This window comes from Mytilus californianus, unplaced genomic scaffold, assembly GCF_021869535.1.
Source record: "Mytilus californianus isolate M0D057914Y unplaced genomic scaffold, xbMytCali1.0.p SCAF_6, whole genome shotgun sequence".
Classification (NCBI taxonomy): Eukaryota; Metazoa; Mollusca; class Bivalvia; order Mytilida; family Mytilidae; genus Mytilus; species Mytilus californianus.
The window spans coordinates 85,027,501-85,050,306 of NW_026262712.1; the positions used below are offsets into that span (position 1 = coordinate 85,027,501).

General features: G+C 33.4%; 1 protein-coding gene across 1 annotated transcript; it reads right to left on the reverse strand.

Moving 5' to 3' along the window:
* Positions 1 to 761: 761 nt before the first annotated feature.
* LOC127706645 (C-type mannose receptor 2-like) lies at positions 762 to 1,945 on the reverse strand. The gene has a single exon (XM_052211300.1). The coding sequence runs from the start codon at positions 1,943 to 1,945 to the stop codon at positions 836 to 838; it is 1,110 nt and encodes a 369-aa protein (XP_052067260.1). The 3' UTR covers positions 762 to 835.
* Between the last annotated feature and the right edge of the window lie 20,861 nt (positions 1,946 to 22,806).

Sequence of the window (22,806 nt, forward strand, 5' to 3'; positions counted from 1 at the left end):
ATTCTATCGAAACACCAAATAAAAAAAAATGGTCCTTTGAAAAACCCAAGATATATGTCTATGACTCAGAATCATTTTTATTGCAATGAAATGTAGGATTAATTTCCTACAACTGTCAGATTCATGGGAATATATTTTTTGACACGTTTTCGTATGCAACCAGAGGTGACGTACTATGATTTAATGGTATTACACCTTGATCAGTTTGGTTACCTTTGAACAGTACAACAGATCACATAAACCACTAACCAAGACTCCTCTGAAAGTATAAAACATACTAACAAAGACAAACAATAACCAAAAATATATGGTTTAGTTAACTAGGTACACGCCCATTAGTATATGGCTAAATCCATTTGAACCATACGATTATATCTTAACTCAGATTTTCGATTCTACAGTAATGATGGTTAATTCATATTGCAAAATTATTATTTTCAGGTAGAAGATTCCGGCAAAACACCAAAGATACCAAGTTTATTATTTGATTCGACGTCATTGTTTTTCATCTTCAAAGGAAATATATTGTTGTTATACACAGTCATGGTGCATAGTTTAACTGTTTCGTGGCGTTCTTTATCTAGCATGCATTTACAGCTGAAGAAACGCTTACCGTTCAAATGTATTCGTTGTATTACTTTTAGCAACTATTTATTCCATTGATACACAATGAAATATGTAATGGTCTTCGTTCAATAACATTGCGTCATATTGTGATCACTTAACGAGAAATTTTCTTAAGATTTCAAGTAAAAAACGAGTATGCATCAGTAAAATATATTTTTGATTTTCAAAACTTTGTACAAATATTCAGTTTTCTAACTAGTGATATTTTTTATTTATTTCTAAGTAATTGTTTCTCGCAAACAACCCGATTTTGATTGCTGCAACTATCACCCTCCCAATTTCCATACATAGTAGATGATTTGACACATGAATTATTATCTGTTTTGGGTTCATCTATACCCCAGGCGAGGTACGTAGGATGACTGCCATCTATCCATCTGTATGTCTGATTCCTTTGTTTCTGTAATCCAATCCAAAAATCAGCACCTTGGTGTTTAGAAGTTTGACTTAATATGAAATTATATTCCTCTTTAGACCCAATGAAAACTAAATCTGAACCATTGTTCCTACAAAATGTACGGGCCTCTGTAAAATCAACAACAAGTAATGTATCATATGAATAACAAGAATTATTGTAATATATCCAATCCCCAGGCCCACATCTTGGATGAATTTGCATTTTGCATATAAATCTCAACGACATAAAACAGTTGTTGTCATTCCACTTTCTAGGGTTTAAACTAAAAAGGTGTGTGCAGTTCTCGTTATTATTGAAGTTATTCGGTTCGTTTTTTCCCCAATCAGTATAATTCAAAATTGTTTCGTCACTCCAGACATACTTCCCATTGTTTTGAAAATTGTTGAGTCCTAACCACTGAAAAGTCTGTGTAAAATAAGTAATTAGAAAATTGGTTTCCCTTTCGTTATGAACACTAACTAGATCAGTTCCGATACTTCGACAATAATCACGTGCCTGAAACCATGTTCGACGTTCTGAAAATTCTTTATAACACCACACATCGAATGTCTTCCAGTCATTTGGACATTTTGTCCTAATTTCTGATACCCGAAAACCTGAATTTCCTCTGTTGTTAGATTTAAAACATACTTCTGTATTATAGCGAGACTGAATCACAATGTACGTCAGCCCAGCTACTAATCCTATGATAATAACAGTAGTGAATGCTATCCAAAATTTGATTTTCACATCTTTGCATACATAATTTGGTTTAGGATCTGGTTGAGGTTCAAAATATGAGTGATACGATCTTGATGGTTTTAAGTCATCATACTTTCGATAATCACCTGAAATGGATGCAAGTTGTGTATATACTCTCTCTTCAGTAGGTTCGTCGTATGTATGATCATTAGCATTCATCATAATTCAAGTTTTATTATCAATAAAATGTGGACAGATTGTCGTCAATGAAAAGTATCCTTTATAAAGTAACAAAGTTTTTCACGCCCGGATACACATTTACATATTTGTACTTTAATGATAACTGGTGAAGACTGGATTTATGAATCATCTCGCATAACGTATTTTTCATTGTGTGACAAAGTCAGGAAATCGAATACAACTTATACTTGACAAAGATATACGACATATCCGTAATAAATAAATTCATTTGTAATGTTTTTGATTTCTGCTATTTTCTAGTTTAAACGTTCTGTCTGTTAAACGGGAGGAGGTACTCCTATTTAAACCATGTTCATTCACCAGAACAATAAGTTATAAGTCCTGTACTAGTTAGTGGGGGATTGAATGCCATTGAAGAGTCTTATGCAAACAAATCACGATTCTGGTGTAATGATTTAATAGTCTGGTATCTGTGATAAGTTTTATCAAGTATCAAAAAAGAATCAGTTTCACAACTGGATGAGTTTTACTTGTAGAACAAGATGACTGATTGGTTGATTGATATGTAACTGCTTAACGTCGCATCAGCACAAAACACTTTTACACTTTTTCCTCGTTGAAGTTGTTCGAATTTGGAATCCCCCCCCTCTCTCTCTCTCTCTCTCTCTCTCTCTCTCTCTCTCTCTCTCTCTCTCTCTCTCTCTCTCTCTCTCTCTCTCTCTCTCTCTCTCTCTCTCTCTCTCTTACTCAAGTAAAAATCAGTAAAGTCAAACATTTCATATTTACAAAAAGCTGTCCTACACAAATAAAACAATCTGCAATTACCATGATGTATTTTCAAACATTTTTTATTGTGAACAAACAAACCAAACACATTTATGATATAGCTATGATAATCATAGATCATTTCACTCATATAAAATAATTCGAAAGACGTGGTACGGTAAGTCAACCTAAAGTTCGTCAAAAAAATTTATCAAATAAAATATTCCAAACGATCATAACATCTCCATACTTTATAAGCCACTTACATACTTGAAGACCCTTTGGTGGCCTTCGTCTGTTTTCTGCTGTTTGGTCGGGTTGTTGTCTCTTTGACACATTTCCCATTTCCATTCTCAATGTTATTGCTTTAGTGCTTCAAACTTCTTGTATTTAACATTGGTATAAAAATAATAAGATGTGGTGTGATTGCCAATGAGACAACTCCCAACCAGAAACCAACTAACAAAGAAGTTAACAACAGTTACTATAGGTCATCGTAAGGCCTTCCACAATGAACAAAACCCATACCCCATAGTCAACTATAAAAGGACCCGAAATGACTAATGTAAATCAATTCAGACAAGAAAACAATCGGCCTGATTGATGTACAAAACAATAAACCAAAAACCAAATATGATATACAGCAACAAACGACAACCACTCAATAACAGGCACATACAGAGTATGGCAGGGTTAAACATATTTGCGGGCGCCCAACCATACCCCTAACCTGGGACAATAGTGTAACAGCACCACATGTGAACAACTATACAAATCAATTGAAAAGGGCTTGACTCATCAGATCAATACAAAGCAGAAAAACAAGGAACAAAAACACAGACTGGACGTGGCAGGTTATTTACACATCCCCGCAAAAAAAAATACACTTACTGACTACTAGTTCAAAACCTATTTCAACTAATAAAAACATCATGTATCTAAAATATCAATCAGTACACATTCAACATCCAAAAGATTTAGTATAAAGACGTCATTTAGAGTGAAAAGCATGACCTTGATCCCAAAATTGTTATGATCTTCGAATAGTACAAGGATTTTCTATTTAGAATAAAACAATAGCTTCAAATATCCCCCGTTTTGAAAAGGTGTGAGTTTACTGTCGATTCAGTTTGTTTTGATGGATATTATTGTCATGGATTCAGACAAAATTGAATTTTCAGGGATATTTGATTTCGTGTTTTTGCTAATTATAAAGTCTGCATATAAGCCAAAATAAATTTGGTACTTCGTTAAACATTGAAACTCGTGGTTTACTTATACCAACGAAATCAACAAAATTAGTATCCAACGGATAAAAATGAACAACCAGTATGTGCAAGCAAACCATTTTAGCTCAAAAAGACCTTTGAAAAAATGGTCTTCTCTGAAAACATCTGTTCCATATAGACCAAGCTTAGAATATACAGTTTAAAAATTGTGTCGATTATTCAAAAACATGACTGTCGTGTCTAAAAATAGATATAATTGTAAAATGCAAGTAATTGTCTTAAATTGTCTTGAAGAACTGTCACGGTACATTGTGTCATAGTAAAGAAATTCTCGTAAGGTAAAAATTGCTCAGAATTTCAAGATCTAATAACATCTATTAAGGCTAAACATTTCAAATTTTATAGTTATTGCCATTAAATGATTTATTTTTACAAATAAAGCATTTTAGTATCACCTTGGAACAGCAAAAATAATCAGCTATTCAATCTTTGAAAATGAATATTTTGATTAATTTTCTCAACGAATATTGAAATCTCCATATTAATATTTATGATTGTTTGATTTTGTTCATGATCACTATTATATTATAATAACAGATAAGCAGAAAGTATAGACAGCAGTAACAAGACCAGCATGAGAAAATCTTCAAACAAGTAACTGTGACTGGAATTGGTTATTCGTTCTTAAAAGATTTATTGCCCTTACATGACGATTTTTTACTTATTGCCATGAATTTACCTATTCAAAAAATACTATCTTGAAAACTATATAAGATCAAAAGAAATTTGCAGAAGTAAAAAAGATCAGATGTACAAGATCTACAAATAAATTAAATGATTAAAATCGTAAATCAATCCTTTAGAAGAGTCATTGTCCTAAAAAGACAGGCGAACAATACCGACGGGATAAATGATGCGCTCGTAATATGGCGGGTGCCACTGGTGAAGTAGAAACTGTTTACCCTTCCGGAAGACCTCTGGTTTTGGGTGAGATTGTTGTTGTTCAATCTGTAATTTTATATAATGTGTTTAGTAGACTGATATTTATTTATGGCGTCGTCGTTTTTCTTTTGTCTGTAGTGTCTTTTTTTACTTATGGTTTTTAATTGACCCCATGGTATTTTTTTCATCTATTTTCTCAGACAGAGTTTTGAACTTGAATTATAACAACTTTTATTTGTATAATGCGCCTCAGATTATCATATCATAATACCTAGAGTGACTATTAGGATTTTGTCAACATTTCAAATTATAAGTTTTCATTTCCGTGACGACGTCCGGACAAACAATACTGACGTATATGACCTATCTCTCATGATATTGATACATATACTTTAAAAGTAATTGTTTCTCACAAATACAACTATTTTTGTTTATGCAATAATCATCGTACCAGTTTCTCCACATGGAAGATATGTGCTACATGTAATATGTTTCATCATAGTTTCATCTGAACACAATGACTAGTAAACAGGTTTAGTTCCATCTATTTATCTGTATGATGGTTTTTAAATTTCTTATATTCAATCTAAAATTAGTGCCTGATTGCTTCGTTATTTGGCGTATTATGAAGTTGTATTCCTCTTTCGAACCAATGATTTGTACTATTGTCCTTACAGAAGCTATAGGCACCAGTTAAGTTAACATATGCCGGAGCAACTTTATAACACGTATTATTGTAATAAACCCATCAACCAGACCCACATCTCCGAATTATTCGCCTTTTGTTTTTGTAGCAGTTCAGTGTTTCTGTTATTCCGTTGTTTCCTCTTATAGTTGATATGTTTCCCTCGGTTTTGGTTTGTGACCCGGATTTGTTTTCGCTTAATCGATTTATGACTATTGAACAGCGATATACTTCTGTTGTCTTTATTTTGCATATAAATATGAATGCAATAAATCAGTTTTTGTCATTTCATTTTCCATATATTGCGTCATGTAGAAAGGTGTGTAGAGTGTGTAGTTATTATATAAGTTGTTCGGTTCAAATGAATTCTAATTAGTATCATCCAAAATAGTTCCATCGCTCCACTGACAAGTCGTTCAAATAATTATTTTCATAAGACAATTGATTTCCTCCTCATTATGGATACTAACTAGATCAGTTCCAATATTTCGACACGCACTTGAAAGTATGTTCGCCGTTTGTAACGTCTTTGTAACACCACCTTTTGAATTGTTCCAGACATTTGGAGATTTTGTATCAACTTCAGATATCCGAAAACGTTTACCGTCATTGTCATGATAATTGTTTGGACTGGTATTGTGAAAATAATTGTATGTAGTTCAAGATTACATATTCGTTACATAAGTGCGTCACTGTCTGTGATGTCCTGTGCTGTCTGTCGTTGATGGAAGATGTTCGTTGTTGTTCATCGGTTTGGATGTTATTCGACTATTATATTATCTGTTTGTGCGTTTCTCTGTGATGAGTGTTCTTGCGTGTGTTTGTGCTGTATTTCTGTCACGTAGTGTTGTCATTTTAGCGATATTTTTTAGCATTACCATACAAGCGGGAGGTTTGGCTAGCCATTAAACCAGGTTCAACCCACCATTTTTTCTTAAAATGTCCTGTACCAAGTCAGGAATATGGTAGTTGTTATCAAATATTTCGTTTCTATGTATGTTGGCGTTTGTTTTTGTTGCATTTCAGTGTTTCTGTTGTTCCTTTGTTTCCCTCTTATAGTTAATGTGTTTCCCTCGGTTTTAGTTTGTTTTCTCTCTATCGATTTATGACTTGAACAGCGGTATACTACTGTTGCCTTTATTTACCATTATTACCTTCATTAACGCTGCTCTAAGAATGAGTACAACATTTTATACTGTATCGAAATTTTAACAGAGCAGACGTCACTCCGGTTGTTATTGAACATGTACATATAATTATGGCAGTGAACGCTATGCATAGTCTTATACGAAATTTTTTATCAGATATGAATAATTTTACTTTCAAATACTAGCCCTTTTTTATTAAGAAAAATAAGTCCCAGTGTTAACTATCGCATCTCTTTTAAAACAAATACCGAACTCCAAGGTAAATTCAAAAAATGTGGAAGTCCATAAAACCTGACAAATCAATTGCTCAACCGTATCAACAAACGAAAAGTTTCCGAAACTTGTATAGGTTTGGAATATGTAATAGCATTATCATAATTGAACTACTTTGTTCTAAGTCTTTATAACTTCGAATATGATCAAAAAATGTGTACAGATGTGACTATCCGTTTTCGTCAGTTTGTTTCAAGTAAATATGATCATTGATATCCATTATATGCAAGGTTTAAAATTTTTAGGTTTTGCACACACTTATATATACATTCACATTTTTAAGTAGACAATTGCATAACAATTCTTTCCGAATGCGTAGGTATGTACTTCTGGGAAGTGAGGGAAAACTAAATTTCTATAAATATAAATAAACAAACAATTGCGCTTTTCCATGACTTAAATCATTGTTTATATAGTATTTTAAATAATTCATTGACCTAACAACCTTATGACGCAAATACACGCTTAAGATAGATTTTCCTAAGTAAACACTTATGACAAAAAACACATCCTTTGTTACGTCGTATACACACAATATTATAAGTTTATCTTTTGCTATGAAAATTATTAGTTAATTTAAGTCTCACACATCCGTTTTAAGAGTAATATAAATATAAAAAATCAATCGAAATGGATATAAATAACCATACAGACAAAAAGTAGTAATGTCATTGCATCCGGTCTTCTGTCTGAATCACTCAAATGTTCCTTTAACATTTCATTCTAACTCCTTTGTACATGTTTCCGTAAAACGGTAAAAGTTAGATTGGTTAAATGAAAAAAACAATTTTCACATAGCTCGGTATCAAATGTTAGAAAGAAGGAGGTTTTTGCTAAAATATGAACCTTAAGAGACATGGCAAATCAGTTTGATATGAACAATGCTTTTGGATTGATTTAAAGGTTACGATTTGATAGAAATACCATCCTGCAGCTTTATGGTTTAGAGAAGTCAATTCGAACCCTTGATTGTGTGTCGGATTTGGCAATATCTTTGATTCTTTTTGGTTTTTTGAGCTCATCAAAATTTTATATGAGGTTTTGGGTTTTCAAATATTTTGGCCTCGTGCATCCCTGAAGATACATTAATGGTCGGAATGCGCATCTGGTGCAGTACAATTTGTAACGTTTATGTTATTACTTTTAAGTTTCGGTCAATTAAATTTGAATTGCATCAAAACTTCTATGGGTATAACATTTAGTTAAACTATCGGTGATACGTTCAATATTGAATAGTCAACCGTCATTATATACCAATTTAATCCGTATTTAATATGTTCATTGTGTTACTCATAGCAGCCTCTTACATTCACAAACATTTTACAACCCTGAATTTATTGCTGGTGTCAAAATTTATGAAAATAGACAGCCTATGAACATTTACTCTGTATACATCAGTCTCTTTGTCTAATATAATAATGTGCAAACAGGACTCTAAAGTTTTCTCTCAAAGTATGTTATAATAATCTAGTACAGTATATAACTAGAGGCTCTAAAGAGCCTGTGTCGCTCACCTTGGTCTATGTGCATATTCAACAAAGGACACTCTCCAACATTGTAGACGAGAATAGAATTCATGACAAAAATCTCTGTTTTGTTGATCTTGTATTGCTGATCATTTAGTCTGTTTAGTTTCAGACTATCTTCTTAAGGTTTTGCTCAAAAAACAAAAGAGGGTAAACAAAAATCCTTATTTTAGGGGCTGGGCAATCACTCCTATAAAGAGTTACAGCTACTACCTATATCAGTGAAATGTGACTTGTTAGTAGATATTGCCTTGCGGATCATTTTTGTGATTTAAAGTGTCTATTTATCTATTATAATTTTTATCATGTAAGGCAAAACCCCCAAAAAATGATAAAAATCGTCATTAAAGGGCAATAATTCCAAGGAGACGTCGGACAATTTCCTCCATATTGTCTTAATTGTAGATCTTGTCTTAAACATCAATTTTGTTTATTCACGTTTCTATCTATCTATTACAATTTTTAAGATATAAGGCAAAAACGCAAACAATTGGTAAAAATTTTCATTAAAGGGCAATAACTCTAATAAGGAGTCGGCTGACGATTTCGACATTTAAACTTATCTGTAGAACTTGTCTTGCTGATCATGTTTGCGGTTTAATGTTTCTCTGTATCTCAAGAATAAGGCAAAAATGAAAAAAATGGTAAAATTTGTCATTTAAGGGCAATAACTCCTATAAGAAGTCGTCTGACAATTTTGAAGTTTAGGGACAATTGGTAAAGCTCAACATTCTGAACATTTTAGCTTCGTCAGATTTTCTCTATTCAAAACGGTTTTCAAAATAATAGACACAACTTGCATTTTTACCCTATGTTCTATTTTTAGCGGGGTCATCAGACAAATTCTTTAAACTAGATACCCCAATAATGATTGTGGTCAAGTTTGGTTAAATTTGGCCCAGTAGTTTCAGAGGAGAAGATTATTGTAAAAGTTAATTGACGACGACGACGGACGACGACGACGGACGACGACGACGAAGGTCGACGGAAGCCAAGTGATGAGAAAAGCTCACTTGGCCCATTGGGCCAGGTGAGCTAAAAACATCATGACATGTACAGACTATCCTGATAAAGTACTATAAATACGAGGGTACAAAAAATGAAAATAAAACAATACAAATTTCGTGCATGCGCTTCGCCCCTCTTGATCCATTCGCATCAGGAATGCAAAATACAGAGACACGGCAAGAGTTATAAGACCAAAAGGAACTTAATCATACAAATTCAAATAAAGATAAAACTGAAAAATGTCATAAAATGTTACACACATATTTTTAAGTCAAGACGAACAAGTATCATGTGTTGACGCTGAATATGTTTAATAAAGTTCTTGGTACCGCGCGATGAACTTCTGAAAAAAAGGACGAGACATTCTTTGACAATCCATGGCTTATTATAAATCATTTCCGCAGACTTACGGTTTTTTTCAAAATATAAGTAGCAGCTGCAAGCTCTTTAATATCGTATGAGTTGAGAACTGTTTACTCTATACGCAGGTGAAGTTGGTATACGGAGGGAGTCGAGATATTTTCCTAACCTACTGAATAGTATAAGACGGATATTGATGCTCATGGTCTTATAATTGATTGGTTAATAAAAAAAATAAATACACTTTTTTAGGAAATGTTTTACCGTTGTCCGTCTTGTAATATTTTTCTTTACTTATGGCATTCTGTTTTTCCGGATTATGGATCTTGATTTCTCATTGGTTATCATTTTTTACACAAGTTAAGATTTACTTTTATATAACAAATGTCACAGAGGGGAAAAAAGAGTGCATTGGTATAAGGAAGTACAAAAGTTTGGGATTTTTTTTACCCCAGAAAATTACAAATTCTTAAATCCATTCAAGACTACTATTTAAACAACGAGGCAACATTGGTGTTACCTCTTTTATAAGTTCTTTTAGTGTACAGATCTGATACTACCTGGGCGAGGAAGAAATTTGAGCGTAATACTATACCTGTTCATTTTTGAAGATATTTCTCTACATTATTTTAAGATTGATGGTAACAAATTCGGTGATCTCTTATGGTATATAAGAGACAATTGCCAATCCGCTATTACATGATGTCTACTTACTTAATATAACTTATCAACGTTTTTAAAAGACTATCATGACGAGTGTCACGTAAGATCAGGATCTGCTAACACACCCGAATCACCGGCGATAATCCCCTGTTGTTGACTTGGTTCGTGTAACTACGTCCTTATCTGTCTTAGTGGAGTGACAAATGAAGAAAAAGGTGCTTATTTTACGACTTCAATGGACCGGCATAACTGCAGTCTGAAAATGATTTTTTTGCACAACTTATACATTAATCTCACTTTTTTATCCGGTCGTAGCCATTTCCTACGGTGCAGTTTTTCATAAAATGGAAATAAAAAGACATGTTTCATTCAAAATGCAACTCGACAAACTTTTTTTACTGTTGTTGCTTTTTATGGTCATCAACTCTTGATTTGGCATTTTATATAGAGTTTAAGTACTAATTTATATTGTAAAACTGTAAGTTCTTCTATTTTGCCTAATTTTTGTTCGTTTTCACTCAGTTTTAAGAATATGCACTCTGTTCTATTTCCACGGAGTGGTTACAACATTTGTAAATTTACATTGCATCGATATCTTCCAAATTTTTTGCGCTAACAAGTAATAAAACTTCATTTTGTACAGTTATGAGACCTCTCCGGCTCGGTTTTTCTACTAAATTCACGTCTTTCGACATATTTTAATATACATTAAAATTCTATGAATTTCCGGATTTATTTCTCCTACCGATACGATGTAGATTTACTTTTCATTGACGAATAGCTTTAGAAATTCATCATACTATTGTTCGTGTTTTTGCCAAGTAAATATGTTAGTATTGATATTTTTGTATCACAGGTTTATTCAACAATGTTTTAATAAGATTTTGACTGATAATTTTTTGCCAAAAAGATATTTTATCGTGTTTTTTCTAAAAGTTAAAAATAGATTTTTTCTAACAATAAAAGTCAAATTGGAGCGGATAAGTGTTATTCCCGGAATACATCTACGTATATAGTAGTCCACTAATGCTGACATCTTCGCAAGTTTTTTTTTATTATATATCCTATTCTGTTCTGACCATATAAATGCCCTTGCCTTTTGACTTGACTGCTACATGTAGCATGTTCTGCAAGCCCAACTGGTACAAAAGAGGGACGAAAGATACCAGAGGGACAGTCAAACTCATAGATCGAAAACAAACTGACAACGCCATGGCCAAAAACTGGGGGTGATCTCAGGTGCTCCGGAAGGGTAAGCAGATCCTGCTCCACATGTGGCACCCGTCATGTTGCTTATGTTATTACAAATCCGGTAAATAGTCTAATTCGGTAAGTCACATTCGTGAAAAGGGAAGGGTATTGTAGTTACGACATAAGGAACATATCCGATATCATCTGTGAAACGGTTATTCCAAAACGGTCAACCAACAAACCCGACAAAATTCTACGTTTCACTGAATCTGACGAAGGGCTCCAAAAAATAATAAAATTATCTAAACGACTTTAAGAAATAAAGTCACTCCATTTTCACAAGAGTTTAAAACCAAGGCCCTTTACTACATGGCTTGCTCTGTTATTTTTTCAACTTAGCAATCCGAAGAAAGAAGATTTAACGATGAGTTGAATGTTTTACATGTACGAGAAGGTTTCTCATTGCTTGTTTTGTGTTACCCTTGAAGAATTTTGTCAGGTCTTTTCCTTTGGTAAAATACTGATCAATACTGATGCTTCCTACTTCATGAATTGAAAAAAAAATACGATTCAGCCAAACTACCGTGTAAGTTTGAAAAACATTATGCAAAATCAATCGTTATACGGAAAACAAAAAGGGCAGGGAGAATCAGATGTTGGGTTCGGTATTTCACTGATTTCGGAAGCCTTTCAGGCAGCTAACCATGTAAAATATGGATAAATACTGACAGAAATTAAAACTGAAATTGAGACACTAACTAGCAATGAAGACCAAACATTACATGCAGCCGCTTCTATAGTTCCTACTTAAATGTAGTCCTTAGAAACAACAAATGGGACTTACCCAACAACATCTGAAATATCAATTTAATTTTCCATACAACACTCCTTGCTTGCTTACGAAGTTCTTGTTGTGGATAGTTGGTTGATGTTTAAGCTTACAGTGGTGAGGGTATTTATTTCTGAACTTCCTGACGACAAGATGTCTTAGCAAAAGCAGAATGTATAGTTACATTAAGCAACTATTTTTTTATATCATTTCAGCTAAAATTGGCATTACAACTACAGTTTTGAAAAAAATAATGTAAATGGCAATCAAAATTCCCATGACTTTCGTGCATGATACTCCGAAGTACGAAATATCTCACTAGCTTAGGAAATTAGGAAATAGGCAAAATCCAAACATGTCATATTTGTCTTATGGTATTGTTGCATTTGGAGGTGTTCATATAATATAAGCGGGAGCTTTTTATGTTGACATCAATGCTGAGACAATTGATGGTAAAAATACTTTTCACTCCAAACTTATGGCTGTCTTTCAGTAGAAAACAGACACTTCAAAAGCTATCATAAGTTCGTTTAAAATTAACTTGAACTAGACAGATCTTTGACGTTTGATGATTCTAATAACAAACTTATGACATGCTTACCAATCGACAAGCTAAAGCAACTTATAGACGTTGTTTTCCCTATGCTTATGGGAAGATTCAGTTTGTTTTAAGGAAAAAATCGATACTTCGGACAAGTCTTGGATATTTATCCAACGTATTTCAAACAAAACTTAGATCCAATACCTATTTCTGCAGAAAACAATGAAAAACATTTTCCCCAATTCGGACCAGCTTTCACAAAAGGCAATCAGAATGCAAATTTGTATATACGTTTCTACCTTATGCTCTGTTGTGCCACGATTATTTACAGTATTCTTTTAATAATAACCTTCATTCATTGCTTTTCATTTGTATTTCCCGGTGTATATTTTCCGCGAAACTAGGTCATACATATTTTCACTTTTGTACACTTGCTTGTTATGCGGAATGATTTTCTATAGTTACAACATAATTACCTTATTCAGAAGTTATTAATGCATCCTATTTTATCCATAGTTATCCTTTTATAATGTTAGAATTATCCGAAATCATACTTGTCAATTTAAAGGCCATTTTGGTTTACTTTCACAATTGTGTACACGCGTACTATTTTTAGGTGTATTGATTAACTTGATCTTTCAAACGTTTGGGGAAAAGTATAGTCAGTTTCAAATTATAGCCGCTGGCGAACAGCTGAGTTTCAGACAGTGACCAAGAATTATTTATTCAGGTATTTTGGCACACACTGCAATTCTATTTAATTGATTTATTGATAATGATATTAGCTTTTAATAAAGCTGCTTTTATTTATTTAAACAAATCTTATTTCTTGATTATCCAAAGTTTGGACTTCAAAACAGTTTTATTACTTTGACTTTAATTGATATTTGTATAATATCTGCCAAACCATTTACAATAACGGTTGGCGCTTCAATTGGTGGCAGCGGTGGGAAGGAAAAAAGTAATACATAAAAACTACAAAAAAAAAAAAAAACAATATACAAATCAGCTTATATTGAAACTCAAAGTGTGGTTTACATATAATATTATTGAACACCAAGAGTTATTGAAATTCAAAGTGTATTTTTTCATATAAATTATTGAACACCAAGAGTTATTGAAATTCAAGGTGTATTTTTTCCTTATAAATTATTGAGCACCAAGAGTTATTGAAATTCAAGGTGTATTTTTCCATATAAAATATTGAACACCAAGAGTTATTGAAATTCAAGGTGTATTTTTCCATATAAATTATTGAACACCAAGAGTTATTGAAATTCAAGGTGTATTTTTTCCTTATAAATTATTGAGCACCAAGAGTTATTGAAATTCAAGGTGTATTTTTCCATATAAATTATTGAACACCAAGAGTTATTGAAATTCAAGGTGTATTTGTTTCCTTATAAATTATTGAGCACCAAGAGTTATTGAAATTCAAGGTGTATTTTTCCATATAAATTATTGAACACCAAGAGTTATTGAAATTCAAGGTGTATTTTTCCATATAAATTATTGAACACCAAGAGTTATTGAAAATTAAGGTGTATTTTTCCATATAAATTATTGAACACCAAGAGTTATTGAAATTCAAAGTGTATTTTTTCCTTATAAATTATTGAACACCAAGAGTTATTGAAATTCAAGGTGTATTTTTCCATATAAATTATTGAACACCAAGAGTTATTGAAATTCAAGGTGTATTTTTCCATATAAATTATTGAACACCAAGAGTTATTGAAAATCAAGGTGTATTTTTCCATATAAACGATTGAACACTAAGAGTTATATGAAACTCAAGGTGTATAATTCCATATAAAATAATTGAACACTAAGAGTTACTGAAACACAAAGTGTATTTTACTAAAAATATTTTAATAACATTAAAGGTAACTGAAATTAAGTATTAATTCAGTCTGGTATATTAAATATGAATTTAAGATACAGACAATTACCACTTCCTATGTTTTTAAATAGAGGGGGGGGGGTCCCCAAGAGCTCCCTTATATAGTGTTAATTCCAATTTTTCGTACTTAACAAGAGAAAATGAGACACAATTTGTTTCAAATAGTGGGTTATCAAATATGCCAAGTTTACATGGTTCTTCAAGTCAACTTACCTTGCCTGCTTTAACCAGTAATAATTCAATAAATGAACCGGGGGTGTCAATGATAAGAGACAGTGCACAGAGCATTAATGTTCCTGTACAGAGTGCACTGAGCACAGATGTACAACATCAGAGTGCACCAAGCACATATATTCAAACTCAAGGTGCACCTAGCACATGTATTTCATCACAAAGTGCATTGAGCACTGGTCATTATACCCAAAGTGCACTGAGCACTGGTCATTATATCCAAAGTGCACTGAGTACTGGTCCTTATATCCAGAGTGCACTGAGCACTGGTCCATATACCCAAAGTGCACTGAGCACTGGTCCATATACACAAAGTGCACTGAGCACTGGTCCATATAACCAAAGTGCACAGAGCATTGGTTCATATACCCAAAGTGCAACAAGCACATTTGTTCAAAACAGTAGCGCTTCAAACACTTATGCAAAAGTACAAGGTGTACCAAGTACATGGTCCTTTTCCACGGGAGGAATAAGCACATCTTATGCATCTAATCCATTTCATGATCAGACAAAGACGGCTAATATACCACTAATTACATCATTCAGTGACACCAGTTTCAACAGACCAAACAGCCATAATAACGGCTTTTATTTATTTAAATTGAGAGAGAAAATAAGGGAAATTGAAAATGAAAGAGATTATTACAGACAGCAGAATAACCAACCAGATAATACAAGACAGCAAAATTTTCAATCAGAAAATACAAGACAGCAGAATATCCAACCAGATAATGCAGGACAGCAAAATTTTCAAATTGAAAATGAAAGAGATTATTACAGACAGCAGAATAACCAACCAGATAATATAAGACAGCAAAATTTTCAATCAGAGAATACAGGACAGCAAAATTTTCAACCAAATTATACTAGACAGCAAAACAACCAAATGAGATACCGAACAGACTCCACATCTAGCATGCAAGATAGTTATCACTCAAGACTACCATTCTACAATGGAAGAAGTGACTGGAGTACATTTCAGATGCAATTTGAAATAATTGCTGAAAGAAATAATTGGGACCCAAGACGTCAAGCTGAGGAAATATTACTGGTTATAAAGTTATTTTTTCAACTTAGCAATCCGAAGAAAGAAGATTTAACGATGAGTTGAATGTTTTACATGTACGAGAAGGTTTCTCATTGCTTGTTTTGTGTTACCCTTGAAGAATTTTGTCAGGTCTTTTCCTTTGGTAAAATACTGATCAATACTGATGCTTCCTACTTCATGAATTGAAAAAAAAATACGATTCAGCCAAACTACCGTGTAAGTTTGAAAAACATTATGCAAAATCAATCGTTATACGGAAAACAAAAAGGGCAGGGAGAATCAGATGTTGGGTTCGGTATTTCACTGATTTCGGAAGCCTTTCAGGCAGCTAACCATGTAAAATATGGATAAATACTGACAGAAATTAAAACTGAAATTGAGACACTAACTAGCAATGAAGACCAAACATTACATGCAGCCGCTTCTATAGTTCCTACTTAAATGTAGTCCTTAGAAACAACAAATGGGACTTACCCAACAACATCTGAAATATCAATTTAATTTTCCATACAACACTCCTTGCTTGCTTACGAAGTTCTTGTTGTGGATAGTTGGTTGATGTTTAAGCTTACAGTGGTGAGGGTATTTATTTCTGAACTTCCTGACGACAAGATGTCTTAGCAAAAGCAGAATGTATAGTTACATTAAGCAACTATTTTTTTATATCATTTCAGCTAAAATTGGCATTACAACTACAGTTTTGAAAAAAATAATGTAAATGGCAATCAAAATTCCCATGACTTTCGTGCATGATACTCCGAAGTACGAAATATCTCACTAGCTTAGGAAATTAGGAAATAGGCAAAATCCAAACATGTCATATTTGTCTTATGGTATTGTTGCATTTGGAGGTGTTCATATAATATAAGCGGGAGCTTTTTATGTTGACATCAATGCTGAGACAATTGATGGTAAAAATACTTTTCACTCCAAACTTATGGCTGTCTTTCAGTAGAAAACAGACACTTCAAAAGCTATCATAAGTTCGTTTAAAATTAACTTGAACTAGACAGATCTTTGACGTTTGATGATTCTAATAACAAACTTATGACATGCTTACCAATCGACAAGCTAAAGCAACTTATAGACGTTGTTTTCCCTATGCTTATGGGAAGATTCAGTTTGTTTTAAGGAAAAAATCGATACTTCGGACAAGTCTTGGATATTTATCCAACGTATTTCAAACAAAACTTAGATCCAATACCTATTTCTGCAGAAAACAATGAAAAACATTTTCCCCAATTCGGACCAGCTTTCACAAAAGGCAATCAGAATGCAAATTTGTATATACGTTTCTACCTTATGCTCTGTTGTGCCACGATTATTTACAGTATTCTTTTAATAATAACCTTCATTCATTGCTTTTCATTTGTATTTCCCGGTGTATATTTTCCGCGAAACTAGGTCATACATATTTTCACTTTTGTACACTTGCTTGTTATGCGGAATGATTTTCTATAGTTACAACATAATTACCTTATTCAGAAGTTATTAATGCATCCTATTTTATCCATAGTTATCCTTTTATAATGTTAGAATTATCCGAAATCATACTTGTCAATTTAAAGGCCATTTTGGTTTACTTTCACAATTGTGTACACGCGTACTATTTTTAGGTGTATTGATTAACTTGATCTTTCAAACGTTTGGGGAAAAGTATAGTCAGTTTCAAATTATAGCCGCTGGCGAACAGCTGAGTTTCAGACAGTGACCAAGAATTATTTATTCAGGTATTTTGGCACACACTGCAATTCTATTTAATTGATTTATTGATAATGATATTAGCTTTTAATAAAGCTGCTTTTATTTATTTAAACAAATCTTATTTCTTGATTATCCAAAGTTTGGACTTCAAAACAGTTTTATTACTTTGACTTTAATTGATATTTGTATAATATCTGCCAAACCATTTACAATAACGGTTGGCGCTTCAATTGGTGGCAGCGGTGGGAAGGAAAAAAGTAATACATAAAAACTACAAAAAAAAAAAAAAACAATATACAAATCAGCTTATATTGAAACTCAAAGTGTGGTTTACATATAATATTATTGAACACCAAGAGTTATTGAAATTCAAAGTGTATTTTTTCATATAAATTATTGAACACCAAGAGTTATTGAAATTCAAGGTGTATTTTTTCCTTATAAATTATTGAGCACCAAGAGTTATTGAAATTCAAGGTGTATTTTTCCATATAAAATATTGAACACCAAGAGTTATTGAAATTCAAGGTGTATTTTTCCATATAAATTATTGAACACCAAGAGTTATTGAAATTCAAGGTGTATTTTTTCCTTATAAATTATTGAGCACCAAGAGTTATTGAAATTCAAGGTGTATTTTTCCATATAAATTATTGAACACCAAGAGTTATTGAAATTCAAGGTGTATTTGTTTCCTTATAAATTATTGAGCACCAAGAGTTATTGAAATTCAAGGTGTATTTTTCCATATAAATTATTGAACACCAAGAGTTATTGAAATTCAAAGTGTATTTTTTCCTTATAAATTATTGAACACCAAGAGTTATTGAAATTCAAGGTGTATTTTTCCATATAAATTATTGAACACCAAGAGTTATTGAAATTCAAGGTGTATTTTTCCATATAAATTATTGAACACCAAGAGTTATTGAAAATCAAGGTGTATTTTTCCATATAAACGATTGAACACTAAGAGTTATATGAAACTCAAGGTGTATAATTCCATATAAAATAATTGAACACTAAGAGTTACTGAAACACAAAGTGTATTTTACTAAAAATATTTTAATAACATTAAAGGTAACTGAAATTAAGTATTAATTCAGTCTGGTATATTAAATATGAATTTAAGATACAGACAATTACCACTTCCTATGTTTTTAAATAGAGGGGGGGGGTCCCCAAGAGCTCCCTTATATAGTGTTAATTCCAATTTTTCGTACTTAACAAGAGAAAATGAGACACAATTTGTTTCAAATAGTGGGTTATCAAATATGCCAAGTTTACATGGTTCTTCAAGTCAACTTACCTTGCCTGCTTTAACCAGTAATAATTCAATAAATGAACCGGGGGTGTCAATGATAAGAGACAGTGCAAAAAGCATTAATGTTCCTGTACAGAGTGCACTGAGCACAGATGTACAACATCAGAGTGCACCAAGCACATATATTCAAACTCAAGGTGCACCTAGCACATGTATTTCATCACAAAGTGCATTGAGCACTGGTCATTATACCCAAAGTGCACTGAGCACTGGTCATTATATCCAAAGTGCACTGAGTACTGGTCCTTATATCCAGAGTGCACTGAGCACTGGTCCATATACCCAAAGTGCACTGAGCACTGGTCCATATACACAAAGTGCACTGAGCACTGGTCCATATAACCAAAGTGCACAGAGCATTGGTTCATATACCCAAAGTGCAACAAGCACATTTGTTCAAAACAGTAGCGCTTCAAACACTTATGCAAAAGTACAAGGTGTACCAAGTACATGGTCCTTTTCCACGGGAGGAATAAGCACATCTTATGCATCTAATCCATTTCATGATCAGACAAAGACGGCTAATATACCACTAATTACATCATTCAGTGACACCAGTTTCAACAGACCAAACAGCCATAATAACGGCTTTTATTTATTTAAATTGAGAGAGAAAATAAGGGAAATTGAAAATGAAAGAGATTATTACAGACAGCAGAATAACCAACCAGATAATACAAGACAGCAAAATTTTCAATCAGAAAATACAAGACAGCAGAATATCCAACCAGATAATGCAGGACAGCAAAATTTTCAAATTGAAAATGAAAGAGATTATTACAGACAGCAGAATAACCAACCAGATAATATAAGACAGCAAAATTTTCAATCAGAGAATACAGGACAGCAAAATTTTCAACCAAATTATACTAGACAGCAAAACAACCAAATGAGATACCGAACAGACTCCACATCTAGCATGCAAGATAGTTATCACTCAAGACTACCATTCTACAATGGAAGAAGTGACTGGAGTACATTTCAGATGCAATTTGAAATAATTGCTGAAAGAAATAATTGGGACCCAAGACGTCAAGCTGAGGAAATATTACTGGTGCTTAAAGATGAAGCTGCAAAATTTGCATCAGAGCTACCGTATGAAACAAGGAGCTCGTTTCGACTTTTATCCAAAGATATGGAAAGAAGATTTGGAGATAACAACCTGCCTGAAACCTACAGAAAAGAGTTGCAATTTACCAGAAAAAATTACAAGGAGTCAGTAAATGAATATGCTGCTCGCATTCAGACAATGGTCAGGAAGGCATATCCAGGCATGGATAATCAACTATTCAACAATATTTCAATTGAGAATATGTTAAATGGATTAAATGATCAAAGTATTGCCTATGATGTATTGACAAAAAGACCTAAAACTATGGAGGAAACAATCAATCTTGTAGCATGGCATACTACATGCAAAAATGGATTGAGAAGCAAAACTCAAATAAGGCAAATTGAAATTGAAGAAGAAGAAACGTCTTTTGATGCTGATCAGTCTGATGACATAGAAGTGAGACGAGTTGGAGGTAAACGATTTGTAACAGAGGAGCGTCTTAATCAGTTTGGTAGAGAGATGAAAGAAAGTATCACGACTGAAATAACCAAGTCTATTGAGAACATAATGAACACAAGACTACCAACATCAAATACATACCAGCCTAAGAAGAATTTTAACAGCCAAAATTCAAGATGGAATAACAAGGACAAAAACCAAAAGCAAAACAACACAAGATGCTATGCATGTAATGAAGAAGGACATTATGCAAGGTCATGTCCTAACCAGAAACAGACACAAGGACAGGTTTCAGACGGAAATCCGTTAAACTAAAACGGGCTGAGACTAATGGCCAAGTGTCAGCCCGCAATTGCAAAATTAAAACAGACTTAGTAGATATAAACCAGACAAATGAGGATCAAGTAGATAGAAACATTGAATGTGTGTTTCTTGGTAAGGGGATTGAAAATCAAATGGTGAACTCTGCCAGTAAGAAAGAAAGTACAGATTTTGTTGCTGAGCCTATACCGGAGGACCAAGGTCTCTCTTTAAATGGTGATAGTGGTCAGGATACAGGTGCTGAAAAGGACGTAATATTTAACAATAAAGAGGAAATTGTAATTGATCGCGTAACAGCAGCCAGTATTAAGGTACCAATGGAAGTCAGTAATCAAAAAGTAAAAGCTGTAATTGATACTGGAGCAGAAGTTACTGTTTTAAATGAAGACATATTTTTCCGCCTTCCAAAAACAAGCAGATCAAAGTTGAAACCAGCACTGAAAAAACTAGTTGTTGCCGAAGCAGGGAAGCAATTGGGAACAAAAGGTATAGCAGCAGTGACGTTAACACTTGGAGACTCAAAGTTTGTCTGGGATGTATATGTAGCAACAATTGGTGATGATTTGTTGCTAGGCTGTGATGTCCTTGATGAAATGGATATAACAGTAAACTCTAGAAAAGGAATTCAACTGAATGGAAAATGGATTGAGTGTGAAGTTAACCGCAAGTCAGACATGATAGCAAGAGTGGTTTTAACTGAAAATGTAACCGTTCCAGCCAATTCTGAGATGATATTATTTGGTGGGAGTGATAATACTGATGCTATAGATACCAGATATACCATGCTACAACCAGTGGTTGAGGATAATCGGAAAATTATGGTTGCACAAATCCTTGTTGACCCTTTTGAAAAAATCATCCCCGTTAGACTGGTCAATATGGAGGACCACCCTGTACAGTTGAAAAGAAATTATTTAATAGGAGAGTTACATCCAGTTACAAATATTACACAGTTTGATGACATCCAGACCAGTACAAAACCTTTGGACGATAATACCAAGAATATCTCCAAGTTGCACAATTTGAAGATGAATATGAGCCTTACAGATGAACCAGTAGGTATTCCTGATGACTGGAATAGTACCATTCGGAACTGTAAAGCAGAAAATTCCTTGGAGATGGATGATAAATGCAGAAATGAGGCCTAAATTCCTGCATTACCAGATCATCTTAAGGATTTATTTGAAAGAAGTAGCAAAAACATAGCAAATGAAGAGACCAAACGAAAGCTTGCAGATATGCTCCTCAAGAACAGCAAGGCATTTGCTGGTTCTAAAACTGATGTTGGAACATGTTCCTTTATAAAGCATAGAATAGACACAGCTGGTGCAGCACCAGGAAGACAGCCACTTAGAAGGACACCAATAGGATTTGAGAATGAAGAATTTGAGAACTTACAAGATCAACTTAAGACGGGAGTTATCAAACCATCAAAATCAGCATGGGCTTCACCTGTAGTACTTGTTCGGAAGAAAGACAACTCTGTGCGCTGGTGTGTGGATTTTCGCAGAGTCAACGATCTTACAATTAAAGATGCCTACCCAATTCCTCGCATAGATATGTGCCTTGATTGTCTAGCGTCAGCGTCCATATTTTCATGTCTCGATCTTCAAAGTGGTTATTGGCAGTTACTGGTAGAAGAATCAGACCAATCAAAGACTGCATTTATTACCAA